Source organism: Zosterops lateralis (assembly GCF_965231275.1).
Source record: "Zosterops lateralis genome assembly, chromosome: 5".
In the NCBI taxonomy this organism is placed as follows: Eukaryota; Metazoa; Chordata; class Aves; order Passeriformes; family Zosteropidae; genus Zosterops; species Zosterops lateralis.
In genome coordinates this window covers 56,844,517-56,870,035 of record NC_139766.1, presented here as the reverse complement: position 1 = coordinate 56,870,035, position 25,519 = coordinate 56,844,517, and the positions used below count along the sequence as shown (strand labels likewise).

Genomic DNA, 25,519 nt, shown 5'->3' with positions numbered 1-25,519 from the left:
CATTATGTCTCCAGCTCATCCTCCCCCCTGCCCCAGCTCTGGCAAGGAATACCAGCAAAAAAAGGTGCTGTTTGTTTGTTTGTGTTTTGCTGTAAAACTGAAAATAAGAAAGTTACTGTGCTTTTCTCTCTCTCTCTCTCTCTCTTTTTTTTTTTTTTTATAAACAAAACAAATGTTTCCCAACACTTTTACCCTCTTGGTTTAAAGCTCTTCATTTCTGTCAAAACACCCATCAGGCAGTCACTCTCTAACTAGCTGTACTCAGGTTGCCTGTGGCATCCTGTTGCTTGCCCTGAGTTTGGAGTCCACAGGGGGTTTGCAGCTCCAAGAGTAATTCCAGAGCAGGAAAGGTGAGATTTTGGGATTAACTCCATCCTCTCTCCACAAGTTGTTTTCTGAAACTGTAAGAAAATAAACTAAGAAGCAATCTCCCCTGCAGAAAGCCCTTTTCAAAACTAGGCAGTGCTTCTTCTCCCTGTCCTCCTTGCTGCAGTGTGGAGAGTGGCAGTTTCTCCTAGTGGGAGTGATGGCAATTGGATGATATTCATCCTTCAGTAATCAGCTAATTGGCACAACCCTCTTCCTCTCAGCCTGCACTTCTTAGCATCACCGCGGATTTCTGACCTGTGAGAACTTTGCTTTGAAGGGACAGCTTGATCCTTAAGCCCATTAGCCAGATGCCAGCCCTGGCTGGGGCAGTGCTCAGGAACTCTGGGTATGGGGCGGTGCCAGCTGTGTTCAGCCGGCCGTGCCCTTCTGCAGGGCAAACTTGGCCCACAATATTGGGGACTCGGCTCTGAGGAGAACAGGTTCACCCTCAAAGATTTTTCTCCTGATTCCCAGCTGTACACACAATCCTGTCTCTGCAGCATGGAAGGGAGAGGAAAGTTTTAGCCCCCCCCCACCCCCGCCCTCCCCCCCAGCTTTGGAGCTGTGGAACACAGCTAGGGGCAGGATGCCAAACTTTCTGGCTTGCTGGCCTCATCTGGTGTGGCAAATCCCCTTCTCCTAGGTTCCTGAGGGTAGCTGCAGCCACAAAAAGTGCTTGGAAAACTTTCCATATCATTTGGAAAGCCGCTCTCAGAGTGAGGCCATCTTACAGAGTCTGTTTAAAATTAAAGAAAAAAATATAAAGTATAAAATGAAAACATTCCCTTGCTACGTCCTCTCCTTATCTTTCATTTAAAAGTAAAGGAAGTAGAACACTTTAAAGCAGCTTTGTTTCTGTGGATTAAATGATCCGAAATGCATCTTCTTTCTCCCTTGACTTTCTGCCCTCAGCCAGGTAAAGAGCAGGTCCATTGAAATATTGACTATCATTAGTCCGAGATTTGGGATTTTTTCATCACTCAATGAAGCACAGATCATTTTTGGTTACCATCAGCCCTCTATCATAGCTTCTCCTGTGTAACACTTCCCCTTTGATATGACAATGACTTTGTACAGAGGGAAGGACCTTTACCAAGGGAAGAATTGTTTCAAGAATCGATGAAGGATGAAACAAAATTGGCAGCATAAAATTAAAAAAAAGAAAAAAAAAAAAAAAAAAAAAAAAAAAAAAAAAAAAAAGAAACGGTGGAGGTGGGGAGGAAAGAGAGCACAACTTGGCACGAGGATGAAGAGGCAAAGAGCTCTGTGGAGGCAGGAGAGCATTGCTACCAGGCCAGCTTGAAAACCCTCTTAACAATGTGCAGTTGCTCTCCCCAGCTCACCCATTGACTTCCTCCTGCCCTCCACAGGCCTGGCTGCAGTGAAACCTCGTGTCTTCCTAGTGATGCTGTACTGAAATCAGATTTTGCTTTTAGTTGTTCAATCAAATTTTCCTTCCTTGAGCTTAGAAGGCACACTTGGGACTTTATAGTAATTGCCTCCCCACGCTGAACTGCTGATACCTTTATTGGATTGGCATAGGGTTTCAGAGGACTGTGTTTAACATGCAGTGAGCCGCAGCAATGCAAACAGCTCCAGTGTTTAAACAAGCATCCATTAGTCCAGGAAACAAGACAGTGCCAGCCCATTTGGTGCTCTTTAGAGCTGGCAGCTTAAGGGGAAGGGTGCAGCAGGGTTTGCCGGGAGGGGGGGCAGGATGGGGGAGTCACAATTGCAGTGTCAGGAAAACAAGCAGAACATCTCTGTAGGTTTGCGAGCAATGAGCTGCGGAGGGGGGGAACACTTGCGACTGGGGACATGTGCAAAGCTCATTAATATCTCATTATGTTCGAATTGCAGTCTCCCAGAAGATTGGCATTAATGTGTGATGTGCTGGATAGGAAGGGGCTACAGGAGAGCAGCAGGGATATTTTAAGCAAGCTTTCTTTTTTGCCTTTTTTTTCCTCTTTTTTTCTTTTTTTCCTTTACATTGAAGAAGCAGAAAAAAAAGTAGTGTGTGCCAGCAAACCATGATGTTTTGTGCATCAGTGCAGTACAGTGCACTTCATCAAACAAGAACAGTGCTCAGTTGGGCTTATCATAGTACCCACTAGCATCTTTCAGTATTTACAATAAACCTCCTTTATTTTCAGCACTGCTTAAGCCAATTGTAGTTTGGCTCAGTGTGAAACTTCCAACACTCAGCCCACCATCTTCCACAGCTGGAAGGACTGGGGAGTCCAGGGAGAACTTAAACTTTTTTTCCCCCTCCCATTAGTTTATAGGTAGAATGATGTCCAAAATACTTTTTCTCATGCTCCTATACTGAAATAGCTTTTGTTTTATCCTTAACTGGAGCACTGCAGTCATTAGCTTATCAGCTGATAAGCTGCAGTCATTAGCTTATCAACTGACATCAGTGCCTGTACTTGCTCTGCAGGACCACATAACATTTTTCTGATAAGATCTTCACTGCCATGTTACTGGGAAAAGACCCATTGGTTTTAGAGCCAGTTATTCCTTGACTTTCTGTACCTGAACATATAAATCCTCTTAAAAAATAAAAGGTAGCTCCCAACAATGGCTTATCTAAAGAAGAACAGTTAAGGACTTGATGTAGTGGGACCACCCGGCTGTGCTCCCAGTTGCTGAGTTGCTAAACTTTCATTGGGAAGACTGGAGTCATGAGAGGGACAAAGAACGTGCTTCTTTTGTACTCTGCAGCACTGGACTTCCATAAATAAGTGTTTTACTAGTGTGTCCCAAGAAAACCTCTGGGTTTTGCTTTCCTGTAGACACCTACTCCTTCTGCAATTGCATACAAGACCCGTTTGAATAGGTGGTATATTGGAGGAGATATATACCTATATATATATATATATATATATATATATATATATATATATATACACAATATATATATTATAACCAAAGTGTAGGAAAATTCTTTTTCATATCCTTTTATGCAACAAGAGCAAAACAAGAGTTAAATTAGTCCTGACTCTTATGAAATGCTTCAAGCCCATAGATCTTGGTTCAAACTGCTTATTATGGTTGAACTTTATTACCCAGGCTATTTGTTATGTGTTTATTCTTCCTAGTAAACTTTCTTTTGCTTTTATGAAACAATATTGGAGCCCTCCAGTGGCCAAACTAATCATTCTGAGGAATGGAGTTCAAGTTCTGCCAACGAGGTTGATTTCTTTCTTCTTCCCTATTAAAACTTAATTTGGTGATCTTTTTATATTCAGAATTTATGTGGAGTTAATTTGAGTCACAGCATCATATGTGAAAAGTAAGAAAAGCTAGGAAAAAGAAAAAATAGTCTCTTTGTCTTTCTAGGGTCTCCATATATTTGTTCTTCTATATTTTCAAAAATTTAATGAGTTTATTGTTTAATTAAATTCTGTTAGATTTCATTTTCAGAGAGGACCCCATTACACATACAAGGCAGAGAAAATGCACTTTGAGTATCTTGACAATTCACATTTTCTTAAGTGGCTTTTATCAGTTCTGTCACTGATGTCACTGGTCTGTTCTCTAGCAAAACCTAATTTTTCGACAGGACATCATCATTTGTATCAGGGCCCTCAGCACATTGAAGATTTTGGCCTCAAGGCTCTCTCATCTGTGGCTCCTACTGATATATTTCACTTTCTGTGTGAAATAGAAACTCGTTAGATATTTAAAAAATAGCTTTTAATTACATTTTATGCAGTGGATATTAGTAAGAGAAATTCTCTTTACAAAGGATGTGGAGATCCTAACAGCTAAAATTGATTACTTATGCCTCCTCATGTTTGGTGTGGTAGTTATCACAGTTCTTCCTTCTTTCAAAATCCAAAATTAGATAGATAGGTTTTGGTTGTGTTGAAGCTGCATGTTTTGGGTGGAGGTGGGGGATGAACAGGGGAAGAGGAATAAGTATGGTCAACTGGTTGTTTTCTGATCAAATGGCCACAATCTGGCATTCAGTCCATGTTCAAAAAGTAGTAAAGCAAGGGATTGATTTAAGGTTGTTGTTTTGCACCAACTCCTCTTTATTTAGGGGCTACTGGAAATGAATTTCTAGCACATTGCATTGTATAGCTGCTGCTTTGTAAAATGGTCTATTATCATCAAAATGCTTCATAACAAGAACTTTGAAAATCTGGTAGAGGGAGGGTTCTGCTTGTTTTATTTCTGTAAAGATCTTCTAAGCTTTTTTTTTTTTTTTTCTGCAGACACTGTTGGTATAGGAACAGTTGTACTGGGTCATCTCAAAGAGGCATTTAGCCCAGTGTCCTCTCAGTGGGCAAGTAGAGTGTAAGGAACAGAGCAGGCACACAGTCAGCCTTCCCAGGCACATCTTCCAGCTATCCCAAGTCTAAGAACCTCTTCCTGAGCCCATCTGTACACAGTTTGCTTTTGCAGCCCCCTGCATATGTGAAGAAGGTTTCTTCTTGTTCCTGAAGAGTAGAGTGAAATGAGGAAAGCCAAGCAAAGAGCTGTAGCAGAAGCTTCTTGTTTGCACTGCATATAAGGGGCATGTTATGCACATTCCTCTCATAGGTGGTAGAGGGAATTCCCGGAGCAACTCTAGGCTTTGTGTCCTTTCATGTTTTTCGTGTGAGTTCGAAAATTGCTGAAGGAGACGAATGCCCTGCTCCAATTCACCTTTTGAGGAAACTGCTAATGAGGTCAGTTTTTCTCATGGTTTTATTCAAGACCGTAAACACCAGCAGGGCTGGGAAGAAAGCCATCAGAAATCTGGGGAGAGGATGTTTGCAGAATATGAGCGTGCACCAGGCAAGGCAGAGGCCCTGTAGCTGTCACAAGGAAGGCTCATGTTCTAAGGCTACCTTGCCTTCTGCAGCTGCAAAACTTGAGGCTGCAGAAGGCTCACGCTGTGGGGCTGTGAGATCTGAACTGGGACAGGAAAGGGAAAAAGATGGGACTGTGCAAGGGGGGAGCAAATGTTTCCCACCTGCCTGATGCACATTTCACACCCAGCTCCCTGCAGCCTCACATCACTGCACATTTCTGCCATGGCACCTTGCCACTCGATTGTCACAGCCTCCTCCGATCACTGCTGCCACCCTGGTAGAGCTCCATGGCTACAGCTGAGCGCTGGGAAAGCAGAGGAGGCAGGGACCAGTGGTAGCTCTTAGGCGGCAGCAGCACAAGAGCAGCTTTATCCCCAGGGAAAACTCCTGCATGTGTGCCTTTACTAGGAGAGGTTGGAGCCGAGCTTGTCAGAGCACACAGGCTGTCTGCAGCACTGCTATGCTGGGACCAGGAGAAGAATCTCTGCAGTTCTGTGGTTTAGTCTGAATCCTTGTGGTTTGAACCCCTGCTCCACAGTGGCTACCTGGGGAGATGGCACACCCTGTTGTGTTCCCCCACAGCTTCTTAGGGAGCCTTTAACCCAGGGCCCATTTAGTAGTTTTCTGTTTGGTAACATTTCCATGCTCTGTACAGAGAAAACTTCATTGGGTAGGTTATGCTGCTGTAGAGAGACATTGGGAACAGTCAATGGGAAAAATACCTGCTTTAGTTCCAGGCATTGCAGTCCTTTCTCATTAGCAGGGAGAGGAGAAGGCTGTCACTACTTTACTGATGAGTCAGGAAAATCCTCTGTGTTTGCAGTGTTGAATGTTTCTAATATGATTATTGCAGGTCTGAAATTGGAGTTTGGCAGTATCAGAAAGCTTTTGGAAGGAAAAAAAAAAAAAAGAAAACAGTAATGACTTATGTCTCCAGATACAATGAAATCACAGTCCCCTGCAAATCCTATAGCGGTCGGGACCCACAGTATTCAAGGTTGTTCTTGGCCTCATATCATCCACCTGGCATTGAAAAGAAGTCAGTCTCAGGCAGCTGTGCATTTTAAAGCCGGGCCCTCACTGTAATTCTGAAATATGCTAATTGCCAGGCTTTTATTTTCATTTGACTGTTTTGAAAAGCTTAGAAGAAAAGAGGAAAAATAAAGGAGTTTTGTAAATAGCCCTAGGAAAAACCTCAACCTGCTGCCCATGTAATTTCCTTTAAAAACAAATTTTGTACTCCGGGAAACTTTATCACACAGCAGATTTGCACTCAATCCCATATGCCCGATATCTACGTGATTTTATATAATTTCTTTAGCATGTTTGCCCATTGTTACAGTTGTTACTAAGCTTACTATATCTGTCATTACAGTAGAAGGACGTGCTCGCTTACCCCAAAGCTTGTCTATGGTTCCCTGTGTGTCTAATTAAAAAAACTTTTTTCCCCCCTCTCTACAGACTTTTCTTAGACCGTCGTGGTTGTAGCACTACTTACAGTTTATCTGGGATTTAAACTGAAGCTCCTCCTGCTAACTCTCCCCTTATCCTTTCCTCTCTTAAATAACCCAGAGGCATTGAGCATGTAAGTTAGTTACTAAGCAAGAACTTAGAGCTTCACAACCTTCTTTCCTTTGGCAAGGCAAGAAAGTAACACGTTTTCCAAGAGTAAATGTAGTATCATTATTAGAGGCCAAGCTATGAAGATTTCAAGCTTATTTTTTTAGAGTTTAGTGGAACAAAACCGAAGCCTCGGGAAATGAAACTGGAGGAAAGACCCAATCCATGCAGACAGAAATCTTTATTCAACACAGATGTCAACAGCAGTAGCATGTAATTAGTTCCCTAATTGTTGACTGGGCAAATAACAGTGGCTTGGGGAGGGTCCAGGTGGAGGCATCTGACTGTGGATGTGTCTTTTTCTTCCAGTTACTAAGGCTCCCTTTAAGGTCAGTAAAAACAAAAAGACACTTTCTGGAGCATGATTTATCTCATTCCCATCTTAGCCTGGTATAGGGGGTATGGATTGCACTCTTAAGACTGGAATGACTTGAGCTGTTTTTGCCTGCACCTTTCTTATGGTGCCTGCAACAGTTTCCAGACTCCATGTCCATAGGTCCCCATACACACCCCTTCTTTTTCCTGAATAAGAAAAAAGAAGACATAAAAACACACTGATCTGACAACATATAAGATATTTTGCATTCCCATTGGCTGGGGATGGGGTTTGGGAGATTTGAGTCCAATTCTAATCCTGCTACTGACTTAAAATACAGCTTTAGGCAGCTCCCTGCTGTTTTCTGAAGTGAAATTTAGAGGTTTAATGTATATTTGCATCTGAATGACAACATTTAAGTGATAAGTGATTGGGTAGGAGGGCTTGACACTCAATTAGGTTTGTTTGTCTTTTTAGATTTATCTCACTTATGTTTTTCTCTGAGACCAAAATTCACATAATTCTGGTAGTAGACCAAGAATACTGTGTCTTCAGACTAACAAATTAAAAGCACTTAGCACTAGGTGGCTTATCATTCCTACAACAGGAGAAAAAGGAGGGAAGGAGAAGTCCTTTAGAAAGAAAAATAAGATTGATGGAAGTCCATTGTATGAATTCACACTGGCTTATAATGCATTTCTGTGGCTTATCTAACAGCAAACTGTGATGACTAGTGCTTCAAGGAGTTTAGGGAAGAGCTGTAGTGTTCTCTGTGACTTTACCTACAACAAGTGCTTTATTGTCTTGCACTTATTTAGTGCTGTTAGGGGCACAAATTTTCAGTGGTGAATGGGACTTGAAGTCTAAATTTAATTTTAATTAGTTGCTAATATATGTTTAGCATGCATAGATTACTAAGATTAAAACCCATGTGAGTATCATGGGCAGTGACTACATGTGTATGAATGCACTTGTGTGGAAAAACCAGGGAATTTTTTTTGACAGCAAAAGGAAAGAAGTGAGAAAAAACCCCACCAAAACTCTGTCTTGTGTACACTGGGAATGTACAGACATCTATAGCATTGTGTGTTGCAATTCCTTCCCTTGGAGAGCTTTTTTCAAAATACACAAATAGGTAAAAGTGCCTGCTTGTAATGTGGTGCATGGCCACAACTAAGTGGGAATGTGACCTGTCTGGCAGAACACTGCCCACCTTTCTCCTGGTCATCTTTTTGGTTTGTGTGGAGAGATCTCAAAGCCTTACATACCTCTGGGATTTGGGAATCTTACTGTTGCTGCTGCCATGAGTTCAACACTGTGTTGAGTAGGATGGGAGTGAGGAAGAGGTTTATCCTGGGATGGAGACAGCTGCTGTGGATGAAATGAAGAAGGTATGACTGACCTGAGCAAAGCCCTTGGTCTGATGTTGTCACTCATTGCATAAACCATTCTTTGTATTTTCGGTCGCTTAATGTACTCAAGATGAACCATGTGCTAAATATTGTGCTGAATCAGGGCCTTCATTTGCTTAAAATCTATTTCTTTATACTTCATCAGTAGACTTAAATAGTACATTTGCAGTTCATGCCACACAGCAGGTCCAACCTTGGGAGTCTGTGACTCTGGTAATTGCTGGGACCTGGGAGACCAGATGTACTTTTCCATTAGTTGTGCTATGTGTCTTTGTGGGACCTGAGGTCAGCTTGAGGTGAAGGCACTGAGGCCACAAAGAGCTAAAGTTTGGATGGTTTACTTGGCCATATTTAGGGCAAATCTGCTGTTCAGTGCTGTCTGGCCTTTAGCCCATGGCAAATAGCTCCTAAACTGGGCTCAGAATAATTCAGAACATGTCTGGGACATCCTATATAGTCCTTTGATTCCTTGAGTCTTCACAGATCTTCAGTGATCCTGCCTTTTTTTTTTTTTTTTTTTTTTTTTTTTTTTTTTTTTTTTTTTTTTTTTCCTAGTACTGGCTATAACTTGTATTGAAGCAGACAGTGTTTATCTCTGAAGAAATTTGGATGCAGAAGAAATGACTTATCAATGCATCCCTAATTCCTAGTGAACTTAATGGGATTCACCCTGGGTGTGTTCAAGGGCAGGCCAGGTTGGATGGGGCCCTAAACAACCTGGTCTGGGGTGTGATCCTTGCCCATGGCAGGGATGTTGGAACAGGATACTCTTTAAGGTCCCTTCCAACCCAGACTTTTCCATGGTTTTATGAGCTGAGGGCTTCAGCACTTCTCAGGATTCAGCCATGGGTTTTGTCCAGGAGTCTTTCAAAGCTGCTGCTGCCTGTGTTCTTTAAAAGAGATATGCAAAGTCAAGACTAACAACCACTTCCTGCATTGCTCTTCTTTCCTAGAGATGGATCAAGCTGATTGTGCTGATCAGGGAATTATTTGACTAAAGGAAAAAGCTGTCTCTGACATATTTTCTACTTTCAGTTATTTGATTTTATTATTTATTTTTTAAATAGTCAGTAGCTTAGCACAAACTTATTTCCAAACTTACCTGTCCCATGTTGGATTTTTTTTCCTTTCCCCAAAAGACATGTCTCGTTACTATGCAAACAAATAAAATGTAGGAAAAAAAAAAAAAGATAATTAATTACCATGCAAAACATTCATTTTTCTCTCCTTCCCCCATGCTTGGGTCTCCTTTGCAGTGCTTACTGTATCATTAATTGTTCAATCTGTACATAGATAACCTGCACTCCTTTAAAGGTGTTTGTCCTTGCAGAGAAATCTTCAGCTGACCTCTGTCCTCAGCCAAGCTGCCCATTCAGGCACAGGGAGCAGATGAAGAAGAGGAGGCTAAACTCACCATTTTATTTGCAGCAGTATGACTGATTCACAAGATTTTTTCTTTCAATGTGTTAGTTGTTGAAATCTGTTGATTTCATATTTAAATTATTTTCAAGTGGAAGTTTCATTTATGATGTTACCCCAAGAGGGTGACTAAAATGTGTGGGCTTGAATAGGTACACTGTATAGTGGCTCTCATTTCCTTCCTTTTCCAATTGTGTGAAACACTTTGCTTGAAAAAGCATGAACTTGAACTTAGTCATGTGGAAGAATCCCTGAAATTACTTAGTCCACACTGATTTAAGGAACTGGAAGGTGCTGCTTCATGCACCTATGGAATAAGCAGCTATGTTGCCATGAGATGACGTGTTGGGAGTTAACACCAGTGATATGAATGGAAAACAACTGTGCCATTTCTGAGTTCAGCCTTCTGTCAGCTTGCTGTTTCTCTTCTAGACATCATGCACTAGACAGGCTTTGGTAGTAAAAGAGATCCAGTAGAAACCCATATTCCAAGGAAATATATGGTTTTGTAAAGTCATCAGGGGACTACGGTCATGCTTTCACCATCTCTTCTGGCTCTTTCTTTGGAGTTTCTCCGAGAATATTCTGGAGTAATATATTATGTATGTAGATTGTGTCTTGGCAGTATTTTGCAAGCAGCTGGAAGGTAATTTGCTTGCCCTAAGCATAGGAAGGGCTTTTCCCCTACATCAGTTAGACAAGGTTTTAGTCTGTCAGTTCTGAAGTCAGGAACAGAGCTCACATCCTACTGGGTGCCTTAATGACGAGGAAAGGAGAGGCTGTGTCACAGAGCTGCTCCTCCATTGCAGAGGACAGGGATGCTTTCATGTCTCACATACCCCTTTGCTAGGCAGGCAGGATGCCATCAGCATACTTCACTAGCCTGCTATGACTTGTGCTCATCCAAGGATCAACTAGGACAAGATTTTCCCCAGGAAACCATTCCTAGTGTCACATGCACAGTTTAAAGAGCTACTGAGAAGCTATGCTGCATGTGCAACAACATTGTGTGTGTTGTTTTGCTGCTTCTTAGTTTAGAAAACAAGAGGTTCCTGCATTTCTTTTCCACCCTGATTCCTGCATTTCTTTTCCACCCTGATTTGTAGTTCTTTGGGAGGCACAGCTTTAGTGTCTGCTTTCTATCATTACCCTCTCCTCTCTCCAGATACAAAGCAGATTGGAAAGGGTGAAGACTTATCAGAACAACTCCCAGATAAGTCAGTTGGAGGCTGCCTGACTAAACCCTTATAATGCACCTTGAAAATGCAGCTCATGCCATCTGCAAGGACAACTTCAGAGAGAGCAGAGCTCGACTGCTGGGTGTGAGAGGCAGGAGTAGGCACTGCCAGCTCAGTAGTTCAGCTTATAGGCTCTTAGCACCTTCCTAAGACTTTTGCACAGATGGAGCAGTGCTGGCACTCCCAAAGCAATGAAGTTACTGCTTTGCCAGTGTTTACCCCATTGGGCCAAATCAGGATTAAATTAGACCTGAAGAGGAGTAAACCATGTAGAATCATAGACTGGGGCAGGAAGGCTCTTTGACAGTGATAACAGCATTCCATTCATGAAATAATTTGCGCTCTAAAGTTCAGTTAAACTTGCTGTGCAATGTCCTTGCACTCAGTTTTTCTCAAGCTGTTTTAGCACACACCAGCATCCTTATCTGGCTGACTGAGGGCAGGGGGAGTCACAGAATCTACCTGGTTTGACTTCCCCAATGCTGTTGCTATTTTGCTCTCATGCAGTGCTTTTTTTTGTTACTCTTCTTCCCTGTTCTCTGCTTGATCTCCCAGTGTGATCCAGTTCCTGCTGGTGGCTGGGAGCCTGACAGGTGGCTGGGGCCCTGACAGCTGGCAGGCAGCTCTAGCAAGGGGCCTGTGCTGCCAGCTTTGCATCCAGGCACCATGACTCTTTATTCCTACTCTTCAGAGAACAACCCTTCCCCTCTGACTAGCTAAAATGTGAGGAAGTGGATTGTTTTCCTCTCTGCTAACTCTTGCAGGTTTACCCAGTGCCTTGATCATGTTACTATTACTGGGAGGTATTTTGTTCTTCTGGTGACTGATGGCAAAACCAAGGGTGATGACAAGAGACCCACAGCCCTTTGCAATGTAAGGGGCAGAAGGCTGACCCCTTTGCTGAGGCAGAGGTTACTCTGTGACCCTGCAGAGTTGAACAGGTTACTGGCTAGGTTGGCAGGATGAGATTTTACCAACGTCAGACAGATTTCACAACGTGAATTTCCTGTATATTTAAAACATTGCCCTGGCCAGCAAGAGCTGGGCAGCCAGGCCTAGCATGGAGAAACACAGCATGTGCTTTAAGTGAGCAATTGTGCTCCAAAATCAATTTGCTACATCAGGCTTCATCCAGCGAGTTAGCAGGCATCAGTGCTGTGCTTTCAGCAGCATGAAGGAATTAAGATAGTAGGGGAGTGGTTGGATGGATGAAATACTTTCATTTGTGGGAAGTGGTGATCTGTAACTCACCTTCGTGTTGCTTGGCTGCTTGTCTGAGTTCAGCTCCAACAGGGGTTTTTGAAAGGCTGTCCTCTGTTCCCCACCACCTCTGCAGGACACTGCAGCAAGTGGCATTGGGAGGCCACTTTGGAGCTGGGGGACTTAAAACACTGGTGACAAGATGTGGCTGTACCTCAGGCAGCGGCGCTCTGGCAACACTGACTTTTGAATGGCAGCATCAGAGGTGATACAGCAAGGAGACGTGTGCAAAAAATCCTTTCAAATGTTGAAGCTGAATTTCTGGCATGCAAATGGCCATGCTGATTATTCCTTACTGATCTTAGATACTGTCATGTCAAATCCACTTGCTTAGTGTCACTTCATAGCCACCCCTGGGACACTTCCTAAATTGTTGGTAGGATTTGAATGCAGCACAAGAAGTTAGGTAGCAAACTCGACTCAGTCTTAAGGGTGCAGGCTAGAGACTGCTGAATTGGGGTGGTGTTTGGCAGAGCTCATGGTAAGGACTCCCTGTTGAAGGTAAGAAGTATCAAGATCTTTCTGGAGAAGCTCTAGGAGAAGGAGGGAGAAGAAAGGAGGGGGGCAAACTCAGGAACAGACACCGTGGTAGAAGGGAGACTAGAAACCCTGGAGAAAGGCCCAAGACTTGAATTCATTTCATGGAAAGGAACTGAAGGTCATGATGGCTGGTGGGCCTGAATGATTCAACATGAAGAAATGAAAAGATCAATTTTTAACAGAAAGAGTGACAGAAGATCATGTGGAGAAGATAATAGCCCTCGTTTCTTGTAAACATGCATGTCCTCTGAGGAAGATGGACTTAGGGCTTTGGCTAGTGTCTCTGCTTTCCCACAGGGAGAAAAGAGCTCCAGAGCAGGGCATGTTCCAGCAGAGCTGGGGAGCCAAGTGGACCAGACCTCTCAGAATTGTTGTCCTTGTCTTGTATTGAAGTGGCTGGAGCTGCCCTAGGGAGAGGAAAGTCAGTGGCTACATGTAGCTGGTACACAAAAACATCTGTAAAAGTGACATCAGCCTCCTGTGACACAAAAACATCTGTAAAAGTGACATCTCTGTGGGGGCTCACAGAGGAGAAGTGGACTTGTGTTACCCTGTGAATCATGTCCAGCTTCTACTGGCATAGAGAGAATTTAGCCTTTCGCCTTCCCCACCTCCCTCTGGTTTTTGTGTTGTTTTTCTTACGGAGCAATGAAGGGATTTTCAGCTGCCACAGCCCCAGTCACTCCCCGTGTAGGACTGGAACAGCCGCCCCCACCAAAGGCAGCTCCACGGTGGAGGATGGGCTGCCGAGTGGTTCGGCTGTTGCTATAACAACAGTACCTCTGTCTCATTTCTTTTGAAAAATGAATTGCTGCTGGTGAGATGAAGCGGAGCAGCTTCTCCTCACAGATGAAAGCCCTGCTGACAGCCTCCACACACTCCTGTTTATCTGTTGGGTCTGTCACGGCATGTCCGAGAGCTCTGCCCGGGATTTCAGGATGGGCTGGATTAGACCCTTCGGGTCGCTGTGTGTTTGCGTGCACAGCCTCTGTCCCCCTGCCTCTTCTCCAATGGAAAGTCATTTAAAAAGTCAACCTGCCAAAATTTAACCTTTTCTCACTCTGCAGCTGGAGTTTTTCCAAAGACATATAAAGAATCGAGAGTCTTCACCCTCTTGTGCTTTGGGGTAGAAACTGCAGTGAAATGGAGAGTTATCAGCCAAATATTTTGTGTGAATAAAGCTAAAGGCTTATGAAGCTGGAAGGGAGTTGTTTTATTTCAATATTTTCCTTTGATTTTGATATTTTCCTTTTATTTTTGGTGTCAACAATGATCTGCTCTTAGACACAAATCTCTCAGCTCCTGCTAATATCTTCAGAACGCATGCTGTAAAGCATGCACAAACTGTGTACTTGTACTAAGAAGGAGAGGGAGGGTACTTGAAGAGATACTATTTTACTTCAGGGATTGGGTTTATAGAGGGAAGGGGAAGTGCTGGGGTTTTAGTTTAAGACACTGTGGGATCCTGGTGTTGGATAACCACACCATTCAAGAGTTAATATACTGATTTGGAATGAAATCAAGATATGAAAAGGAAAATTTTCATTGAAATAATTTGATAAGAATATTTCTGTGTTGTACCTCAAAAAATGAGTTACATCTATTGTTATGGCTCCCGACTCCCCCAAAATGCTGGAGTCAAGGGGCTTCCCCACCTGCAAAGGTTGTACTCAGCATGCTGCCTTCAAACGAACCTTTCATGTTAAGTTTCTGTCTACCTACAGTTTTTCAATGAGCAAACAAAGAAAATAAAAATATTAATGCCTGTTAACCCCCCCAGTCCTAAAGTCTCTGAAGGAGAACAATGTGAAGGTTAGAAAACTTAGAATAGATTTAGTTTCATTTCTTTTGGCAATAAGGAACAACTTCTGTATGTTTCATTTTTGATAGAAAACAGTTTCCATGTCAGGCTGCTTTTTCTTGAAATGCATAATAAACATGATTATGTATGTTTATATACTGGGCCTGCTTTTACTTTCACTAAAGTCACTGAATATTTGTACAGGGGGACATCCAAATTCCAGCGCATGATGAAACTTTAGGAACTGATGTATTTAGGGCTGGTTATTTGCCACTAGATAGTTTTGATTCTTTTGGTAAACATTCCTATACAAATAAGGTGATAGATTCAGGATAAAATAGTAAATGTTTTAAAACCTGAAAGTTTGAAACCATGTAAAAGCATATCACTCTTACCAATATTTTTGTAAAGTATTCATTCAAACTTGCAAAACATATGGAGTCAGTTGACTTGTATTCCTCAGGAGATAATCACTCTCACTACTCCTTCCCTCGTCATTATGACCAACTTTTTTCCCATCTTTTCCTTATAGGAACTTTACTTCATGATGAGAAGTCTGCCACCAGGTCCTGTTCTTACTTTAGCCTAGTATTTGGTCGATATGGACTTGGGGTAAAGGCCACGACACATTTTGAACATTTTGTCAAGTCCTGGTTTTGTCTGTGCATGCCCATTGAGCTTGGTCGTGAGTCACTTGCTGTTTGGGGAAAGTTTTTCTGACAAGGCAATAGTGACTTTGTAGTGAGATGGCCTAGGAGTTGAATGGGTGATTTCAGCTGTAAATTGTGTCAGCGGCCCATTAGGGGCAATATTTAAATATGCTGTTTTAACCCATTATATCAACTGACCACCTGCACTTGAGGGTAGCTGTGCTCCTTCTTTCCCTGCCCTGGAGTTGTGCTGTTGTACTTGTGAAGCGGTGCCATTACCACATCTGTAGCATCCTTTCCTGTCTCCAGGGTCCGATCTGGGGTTATATAAAGATGAATGGAGCCAACTCAGCTGTAGGATTCTGCAGCACGGCAGATACACGGCTCAAAAAACAGGAGGGAGCTGTAATACCACACACTGGTGTTCAGTTTAACACGGGTTTTTAGGGGAGGGAGGCAGCAGAGGTGAGAGCTGTACCATAAGTCCTCTTGTGAGATCTCGTTTTGATCCTTCACACTAGTCCTGGACTTCCTTTCCACATGGCTGCTAACTGGCACAGATTGAGGCAATTACCACCTCTGGGCAAGCACCTCTTGCTAGCAGAGCTCTGCAGCCGTGGCACTGAGAGATGAGAAAGTGGTGCTCTCCTGCAGGGCTCCGTGCTCTGCAGCCTGGTGGGTTCCTGCAGACTATAGCTGCCAAACCTGACTATGCCAGGCTTTAATGTAGAGAGTGGCACAATGTGCTTTCCTGCCTGCATCCGTGGAGCTCATGGGGACAAGAGCTACTGCATTTGGGAGAAGAGTGGGAATGCAGTGACAGGGACTTGATAGGGAGGCTCAAAACATGCTCATAGCCTTCTTGACCCCCATGTTGCTGCAGGCTGGTTCCCCATCAGAGCCTGCAACACAGGGAGAGCAGCTTCTTGATGCAAACCACTGGCCATGCTGTTCCCTCATCTCCAGAAACTGAGGAGGGGAGAGACTCAGGGTATGGACAGCTGCTGCAGAGCTGCATAGGCATAAATTCACAGAATGCTCCAGGTTGAAAGGGACCTTAAAAATCATCTCATTCCAACCCCCTTGCCATGGGCAGAGACACCTTCCACTAGACCAGGTTGCTCAGGGCCTCATCCAGCCTGCTCTTGAACACTTCCAGGGATGGGGCATCCACAGCTTGTCTGGGCAACCTGTGCCAGTGTCTTGCCATCCTCACAGGGAAGAATTTCTTCCTAATATCTAATCTAAACCCACCCTCTGTCAGTTGGAAGCCGTTCCCCCTTGTCCTATCGCTTGTAGAAAGTCCTTCTCCAGCCCTCTCGTATGCCCTTTGGGTAGTGGAAGGTGCTATAAAGGTCTGCCCAGAACTTTCTCATCTCCAGGATGAACATCCACAATTCTCCAAATTCAGATTTCTAAGACCAGACACCAGAGGAGGAGAGCAGCCGTGTGGCAGAGACTGTGGTTACAGAGCAGCTGGTCTATGTGGCACCACAGAAGCCACGAGGTGGAGGAATTTCTGCCTGCAGGAGGCTTGGCACGCACTGGCTTTGTGCAAGGCAGAACAGGCAGCAAAGTCTCGGTCACTTATGCCAACAGTGACCCACTGGGGACTCTCATTCACATGTTAATTATTTTCCCACATTGCTCAAGTGCAAATCAAGGAATTGATGGTCTGCTTAGACTTATAGCCTTGCCTTTCTGCTTGGTTCTCTGCCAAAGAGCAGCCCCACCAGTACCTTGGCATCCCATGCATGCTCAGCTGTGGCTGCAGCAATGCCTGTGCTGGCCACATACCTCTGCGTTGTGTGCTGAAGGAGGCCAGGCTGGCCTGAGGGGCAGGAGAAGGGCACAGCCTTCCCAGAACCACTCCCTCCAAAACCTGGGTGAAATATGGATTTGCTTGCCCGTCTTACATGTGGGATGAAAGGGGAACCAGCCCTCTGGGATGGGAGAAATAAATGGGATCTGGATTGTGAGAAGAAAGAAGGTTGAAGACCTCTAGGTTAGGGAAGGGGTGGGAGCTGCATATCTGGGACTTTCCTACCAGTAAGAATACTTTAAAAACTGATAAAATCTTTCAGTATTTTGTCTTCTATTGTTCTAGTATCAAGGATGCAAGTGTGTCCTGAAGGCGTTTGCTAGAGCTGTGACCTCTTTGCTTCCTCCCCTCCCCACTATTGTTTTTTGCCTTAGCTGAAGAGAGATGCTTTTTTTAGCCTCGTACATAAGTAAAGGACTCAGCTTGGGTGAGAGTGGGGAGGACTGTTGCTTGCTACAGTTCTTTGCTATGCTTCTATAACCTGACCCAAGGTTGATGTTAATACACTATTTTTATAAAATTCTTGTATTCCAATTTATTTGCTTTTCTGTAGACTTGTCTTGCTATTAGTTGTGTTAGCTATTTATGTTTTATCTTAGCTCCTAGCACATGGCTGATTTCTTTTTTTTCATTATTTGATTGAGTTAACATTATGCAAAGTGCCTTCTATTTTCCAGGGTGGATATATTTTTTTTCTCCCTTAAAAGGGATTCTCAATATGTTAGCCAAGAACACAGGGCTAATCAAATGAAACTATGTTAATTTTTTTCACACATTTCAATATAATTAGTCAATCAATTATATTGCAGTTATTTTTTAAGAAGCTTCTAGAAACTTCCAACAAAAAAAAAAATTCTGAGTGAGTAGTAAATTTTAGTGATTCCTTTTTTTTTTTTTTTTTTTTTTTTTTTGTTCCAGTTTAAGACTCCTCATTGTGTTAGGCACACTGTTTAAATCTCATCCCTGTATTCAGCACTAAGTGTTGAATTAGTCAACTTGCTCCCTAAATTTCTTGGAAGTTAGCACAGACTCAGTTTGGAAAGCACAGCCATATTTTACAGTCCTGCTCTCCTAATCAAGGGAAGGTTTGGTTTGGGACAGGGGAAGGTGTTTGATTGTTTGGCAGTTTTTAGACTATGTTTTCAAATTGATCAAGGCATAAGAATGAAATCAGAGAAACTTCCTAATCAGTTTTAAAACTTATTATCACTGGCTTGATGAGGAGTATCTTGTCACAGTGTTCATGAGCATTTCTTTTGCATCTGCAAATGGTTAATATTTTTCTTTCCTCTTGTTTTCTTTAAGCTTCAAGAGACGGTCAAAAGGAAATTGGAAGGCGCACGTTCACCTCTCAATGGAGAGCAGCAGAATGGAATTTGTGATGGGAACTTTTCTCCAACCAGCAAGCGGACACGAAAGGATGTGCCAGGCATTGAGGCAATCAACAACTTGCCCATTAATTTGCCTTTGCCTGCTGTTTCTCCTCTTCACCAGCTTGACATGAAAGCTCCCCTGCCCCTGCAGAACAGTGGAACTCACAGGAGTGGTCTAGAAGACTTGGGTGAAAATGGTGGGCTTTCTGAGATAAAGCTCCCTGTTAATGGCTGCAATGAGCTGGATGATAGTTTTAATATCCTGCAGAATAAGGAACTAAAGCAAGAGCCTTTGGATGACTCCAACTGCATAGACACTTCTGAAACATCTCTCTCGAATCAGAACAAGCTCTTCTCAGACATTAACCTAAATGATCAGGAGTGGCAGGAGCTCATAGATGAGCTGGCAAACACCGTCCCAGAAGATGATATACAGGATTTGTTCAATGAAGACTTTGAAGAGAAGAAAGAGCCCGAATTTCCCAGGCCTGCCACAGAGACTCAGGAGAGTGCGAGCGTGAAGAGCGATCCATCCCATTCTCCATTTGCTCATGTTCCATTAGGGTCCCCCCAGGTCAGACCATCTTCTTCCGGTCCTCCATTTTCCAACACCTCCACGGGCTCCAGCATTGCTTCTGCATCCAGTGCACCGCCGGCCCCAGTCCCCGCTGGATCACCGGCAAACTGCATTGTCCAGTCCCCGCAGACTCCCGGCCAGGCCCACACCCCCGGGCAGACGCAGGCGCGCTCCGGAAATGGCTTCCTGATGAACGCGGCCCCGGCCGTGGCGGGGTCGGGGCCGGTGAGCCTGCCGAGCGCTGACCTGTCCCCGGCTGAGCAGCTCAAGCAGATGGCAGCCCAGCAGCAGCAAAGAGCCAAGCTCATGCAGCAGAAGCAGCAACAGCATCCAAATCAGTCCTCAAGCTGGTCACCGGTGGGGCCTCCATCCAGTCCCTACGGAGGAGCCTTCAGTGCAGACAAACCAAATAGCCCAATGATGTATTCTCAAGCCTTTAACAACCAAAACCCAATAGTGCCTCCTATGGCAAACAACCCCCAGAAGACCACAGTTAATAACTACCTCCCTCAAAATCACATGAACATGATCAGTCAGCAGCCAAATAATTTGGTCACAAACTCCTTGAGCAAACAGCCCAATATGCTTTCTTATGGCAACACCAAACCTCTGACCCATTTCAATACTGAGCTGAGCCAGAGGATGACCCCACCCATGGCAAATCCTGGGAAGAACCCCATGATGCCATACATCCAGCAGCAGCAGTCCCAGCAGACACAGATGCCAGCTCAGATGGCACACCTGAGTGAGGAGCAGAAACGCATGCTCATCATGAAGCAAAAGGGAATGCTAAATCAGCCCTTGGCATATGCAACGCTCCCTGCTCTTGGTCAGGTAAGTGTGAGTGCACAACACGTGACAAGAGGCTGATACAAAGGCTTAGTACCTCTTTGTCCAGTCTCCTCCACTCACCTCTTCTTTCTCCAGGAAAGTATGGAACGTTATTGCAGATGCTTCTTGGATTTTTCGCATGGTATTGGAGCCTGATTATTTTAAGAAAAAACTGAAATTATGTTGCATTATACTTTAGACCTGTTGTTAATTCACTGCTCTTTACCTGTGCCTCTTCTGATGAATGCTTAGGGCCACTCTGAGAAATTTTGGGTCAGAAGTCACTCTTCCTTGGAGGGTTTGTTTCCTTTTTTTTTTCATAATGCAAGACTTGGTGGATGTGGATCCCAAACCACTGCATGGCTTAGTTTCCCATAGTGTAGTTAGCATTGTAACAAAAAGGTGGAGCAGTTGGTCCCTTCTTCTTGGGGTAGAGATCAAGCCAGCTTTAATAAACAGCATTTTTTGGTGTTTTGTCTCTGGGAGCAAATGAAGAACATTTTAGGTGCCGAGTGCCTTTGGTTTTGACTGGAAAAAGTAAGAACAACGGAATGCTTTTAGTGGTGCTTGGACCATGATAATGAGATGAGATGGTTTATTCTGGGACTTTCAAGCAGCCCCAAGTATTTTGTCTTTCAGCAAGAGACTACAGCCATGTTGACTTCAGAGCTTTGGCATCAGTGTCTCACATGTATTCATTCCATGCTAAGCTCTGGTGCCTGGCTTGGGGAATACTTTGTAATGAGTTAATAGCCAGTTTGAACAGTGGTTACATCAATGTCCTGTAGCCTCCTGGGTTGGCAGGGTATTCTTAGTTGTGCAGTCCCTGTAAAGATATGCCCACTGATGTCATGGAAAGGTTCAAGAAGAAATTTTCTAAGTGTTGTTTTGGGAGATTAAAAATGGATTGAAGTTAATAATCAATTTCCAAAGTATGTGATGCCTTCACAGAAGTTATGTGCCACCAAAACATGTCAAGAAGTCTGATATACACTGGTAGTGTATAATACACTAATAGAATTGTTGGTCGATCATTTTAGCATAACAGCTTTTCACCAAATTAGCTGTTTCAACACCACCTACAAGGAATACTTCATTCTGAGCATGGTTTAACTGTGACTCACACTGTAATGCATGTAGAAATACAGCAAGTTTTGTCATTCCTTCAGCTTATAGAGTTTGGGGATCAACCAATAAGGAGAAGTAGGAGCTTTACCAGGTCAGAGCACATCACATGTTATTTTAAATTAATTGCAAAACAAAAGGAAATGTTTATCTGCCTCCTGGTTTTGGTTCAGGATGTATGGTGACAGCTCAAAGGTTTGTATTTTTATATTAATTCTGCTTGCCTATTTTATTAGACATAGGTGATCTAAAGCCTCTTCTTTTTGGGAAGGCTTATCTAGAGAAATACTGATATAATGACATGGAACTCAGGCTGTAATTGTAGCTACAGATTTGTCAGTTTGTAACTGAGAGGCAGAGGATGCTTTGTCATGCTGCCTAATGCTTTCTTGTTTCTTTCCTTTGCTTTTGTTAAATCTGTTGAAGTCAAAGACCCATCAAACAGCTGAGAGGGTTAACTGCCTGTGTGAAAGAGTTAATGCCATCTCCTCCATTTCATAAATCGAGAAATTAATATTAATATCTTTCTACAATTCCACAATATGAATGGCTAGCCAAGGTTTCATATATCTAAGCTCACTCAGTTTTTCTTTTTTTTCCTGTTTTTTTTTTTTTTTTTTTTTTTTTTTTTTTTTTTTTTTTTTTTTTTTAATGTATGAAAAACTAGATATTTGGATAGAACTAGACCTTCTTCCATAAACAAGTCCAGATATTAAGCCATTTCTGTGACATACAAAGAAGAAACTTAAGGCAGAGCCATACTTTGTTATATATTATGTGCAATTCACATTTATTGATCCATCCAGGATGAGGGACTTCTTGCTTTTGTGCAGACATCAAAAGGTCTTTACTACTTGTGGAATTCACTTGCCTACACTGAAGGGATTTATTTTGGTGAGAAAGGTTGAAGTAATAAGTTTCTAACTGTAATGTATTCCTTCTTCCTCTCCTGCTTCACTGAAAAACATTTTCCTGTGGAAAATTAGAAAGCTTATTATTGTGAGATATGCTTGATGGAATTTACTGTTTTTCAAAAGTGGTAAAAATGTTGGTATTCTTGAGTTAAACACAGACTGATGCAGTCTGATTCTATGACTTACTACATGCTGATAGTCAGGGATGAAAAATAAGAATATTGCACTCTTCAGTTTGGAATACATTTCACAGTGTAAAGTGAATGTATTTTTCTGTCAGTTTATAGTTTCTACTTTCATTGTAGTTTTGGGGTTTGACAGAGATTTGTGAAAGTGTATGTTTTTGTTAAATAATCACAATGATTTAACAAATTATATTTAAGGAGAAAAAGAATCTACCTATTGCATCTAATTAGCAGTGACCGTAAACTTCTGTCAAGTTACTCTTACGAGGACGTATTTGAGAACTAAAAACTGATTTAGAGATTATCTGACATGTACATAAGTGCCTTGCCTTATTTTCTGTGTACTGCTGTAAAATTTAGGTATGGCTTAGTTCTGTGCATGTGTATGGAGGCTAATTAAAACCCATTTATGCCTGATGTACTTCTATTGTAATAAGCAGCATTCTTATATGAACTCATTGCTTCACTTGTTGAGTGTGTTTTATTTATTTAGTGAGCTATTTATTTATTTTTTTCAGTCCAGCTGAGGCCTTGCAAGTGTTCTGAGGATGTCAGCTGCCTATGACTGTCCTATTAATGTGCCAGTGCTTTGAGCTTGTGTCCTGGGCATGCTGAGCATCACTGCCTACTCCTGTAAAGAGAGGAAGCCTTTCTGCTCAGTGTGTGTGTGAGTGGTTGGACAGGCGGAGTGCTAAATTAGCAGCCTAGCCAGCAGAACTAGCATCCGACAGAAGGAGGATTTCTCTAAGGGATCTCTGCACTGTGGGTACTGAGACTCTTCCTGTCAGGTGTGATAGTCCTTTGCTCTTCTGTGGAGATTCAGGACTGATACTGGCACTGCAGTTGTAGCCCTCAACACCTGCTGCTGAACGACCCATGTGCCCTGAACCATTAAGTCCTATATCTTAGTTTATAGCTTGTTTCTCTTTGCAGGATTGTGAAGGATTGGTTGGGGTGTTTTTACACAAAGCAGATACTGGTTTGGATTTTTGAGTAAGGGATTTTTCCAGAGGTGGCCTGAAGGTAATTTTGATGCGGTTTTTTTCTGGAACTGAGTGTTAAAACCGTAGGCAGATCCTGACCCATCTGTATCCAGCAAAACTCATGGTGGATCCTGACTCCTCTGCCTTACCAAGACTCTGTCCTAGTATTACCTCATGTCTGACTGTTCTCCACTTGGTCAGACTGGTACTTAGATTTCCCCTGCTCTCTACACTGCTCCATGCACCCTGGACTGCCCTAAACCCAGTTGTTAGTTTGTGACTGTGTGGCAGGTGTGGCCCTTATTTGCTCCTGCTTTTTCTGGGTAGTTCTTCCATTCTTGCTTAGCTGGGACTCATAGGCTAACCCAACAAGTAGATTTTCACAGGGCTGATAACTGGTTTGGTATTTGAGGGAAGAGATCCTCTTCTCTTCTGGTTCTCGTGTCATAATAAAAGAAATCAGTTCCACACCAAGATGAAACTGTCGCTTTGTTTAGACTTTTCATACAATTTTAGAAAGAAAAGGAAGAAAGTCTGAACCCACCTCCTTCTCAAAAATTACACTGTTTTTTAAGCTAAAATGTTCCATTAAGTTTTTAAGATGTATGCAATGTTTTATGAGAGGCACTTTTTTCTCTTTTTCCTCAAACCAAAAAGTAATTTCAAACTGAGGAAAAGTAAAGAAGTTTTCTTTGGGAAATTTAGAAACAATTAACTGTGCTTTTTCTTCGTTCCAGCTGTTCAATACAAATGCATAATGGTAGGAGAAAAAAGCAGCCCAAAGGAATAAAAGTTGAATGGCTGAGGCAAAATTTGATGTTTGGAGTGAAGTGTGTGAGGGAAAGTAATGAGAGGTCAAAACAAAACAGAATTCTCCGTGGGTGTAAGAAAAGTAGAGAGAAGAACAAAAAAGAAAGAAAAGTAGACTGCAGCTATTTGCCTGTATGGGACTTTGAGAATGGTGCAATTATTTCCTAATGAAACCACTGGTTACATTGTTTAAAATTGTAGGGATGTGAATGAAGGAGAGAAATTATACCATCCTGCAAGCATATCTTCATATTTAATTATCTGTCCTTTGTTTTAATCTTATACATTCAAGATGCATCATCTGCTCAGTCTGGTTTTGCATGCCAAAGATAAAGGGAGACCTGTGTCCTGAGAGCATTTCCAAAACATACTCATCATTGTCCTTTAGAAGTGAAAGATGTGTTTCTCTCTGAAATTGCAAAAGAGATTTTACACTTTTTTGAAGGTTATCTTTAAGACAGTGAGAAAAAAGTGATTGTTGACATTCTGGAATTTGGCCTTTTTGAAAAGCTTACCTGAAAGTAAAGAAGAAAGATTTGTATTCACTGCATGAAAGTGTGACAGAGAAACAACTGTCTTACCAGCTTTTAGGGGAGACAAGCTGGAATGGAAATAAGGAAGGAGACAGTGAGGATCACTTGCTGAGCAGCCTATAGAGCTGTAGTGAATGCCTGTCTATGCTGTGTCTGACTTGTAGACACTGCTTTCCACAAAAGCTTTGACTTGGAGTTTAGATGCTGTGCCTGCCTTTTACAAAAGTTCAAATATGCACCATGGAAATCAGTCTCTGGTACACTTTTAAGGACAGACGGGTTAACAAAACGTGTTCAGGTGGATTCTTACCATCTTACCAGGCAACTTGTGAACATAGCCTAGTCTTCTTACCATGCCTGCTGTCATCTGCCCATTGTGTTGTAAAGAAGGCCATGGTAGCATAAATCACTAGAAACAAACATTAGATACCATTTGGCTAAGATCTCCATGGCATAATCCTAAAACCCAATTTTGTTGGTGTTTCCCATGAGTGTGTACTTATTAATGTAATACAAACTTCATTCATTTAATTTGGCAATGTTTTTTTCTTCAATATCAAGTTTTTTCCCCAGCCTAAACCTTGCAAAATCAAAGTATAAGGGCATTGCTCCCATGCCCCAGCTAAACCACTCATCCTGTTGTAAGGAAATGGGAACAGTTTGTCCAAGCAAGTGGTTGATTCACCATCCCTGGAGGTATTTAAAAGACATGCACATGTGGCCATGGTTTAGTGGTGGACTTGGCAGTGTTAGGTTAAAGGCTGAACTCAGTGATCTTAGAGATCTTTTCCAGCCTAAATAACCCTATGATTCTATGAAATTCTTTGGTGAAACCTACTCTCCTGAAACCATGCTGACCAGTATTCACTGTTAAATCCTCCAAGTCTTTGCTGGTAGAGAGCTGAAACCAGTTGTTCTATTGTTTTGCTAGAGAGT

At 42.6% G+C, this 25,519-nt stretch overlaps 1 protein-coding gene across 2 annotated transcripts in view; it reads left to right on the top strand.

Annotated features, from left to right (window-relative positions):
- MAML3 (mastermind like transcriptional coactivator 3) overlaps nucleotides 1-25,519 on the top strand; it is a gene marked incomplete at its 5' end in the record, with an annotated part of 238,668 nt that overhangs the window by 136,792 nt on the left and 76,357 nt on the right. For both annotated transcript variants that reach the window (XM_083860894.1, XM_083860893.1), the window contains one exon: nucleotides 18,558-20,036. In XM_083860894.1, the coding sequence (XP_083717020.1) occupies nucleotides 18,558-20,036 (1,479 nt within the window). The remainder of the gene's footprint in view (nucleotides 1-18,557; nucleotides 20,037-25,519) is intronic.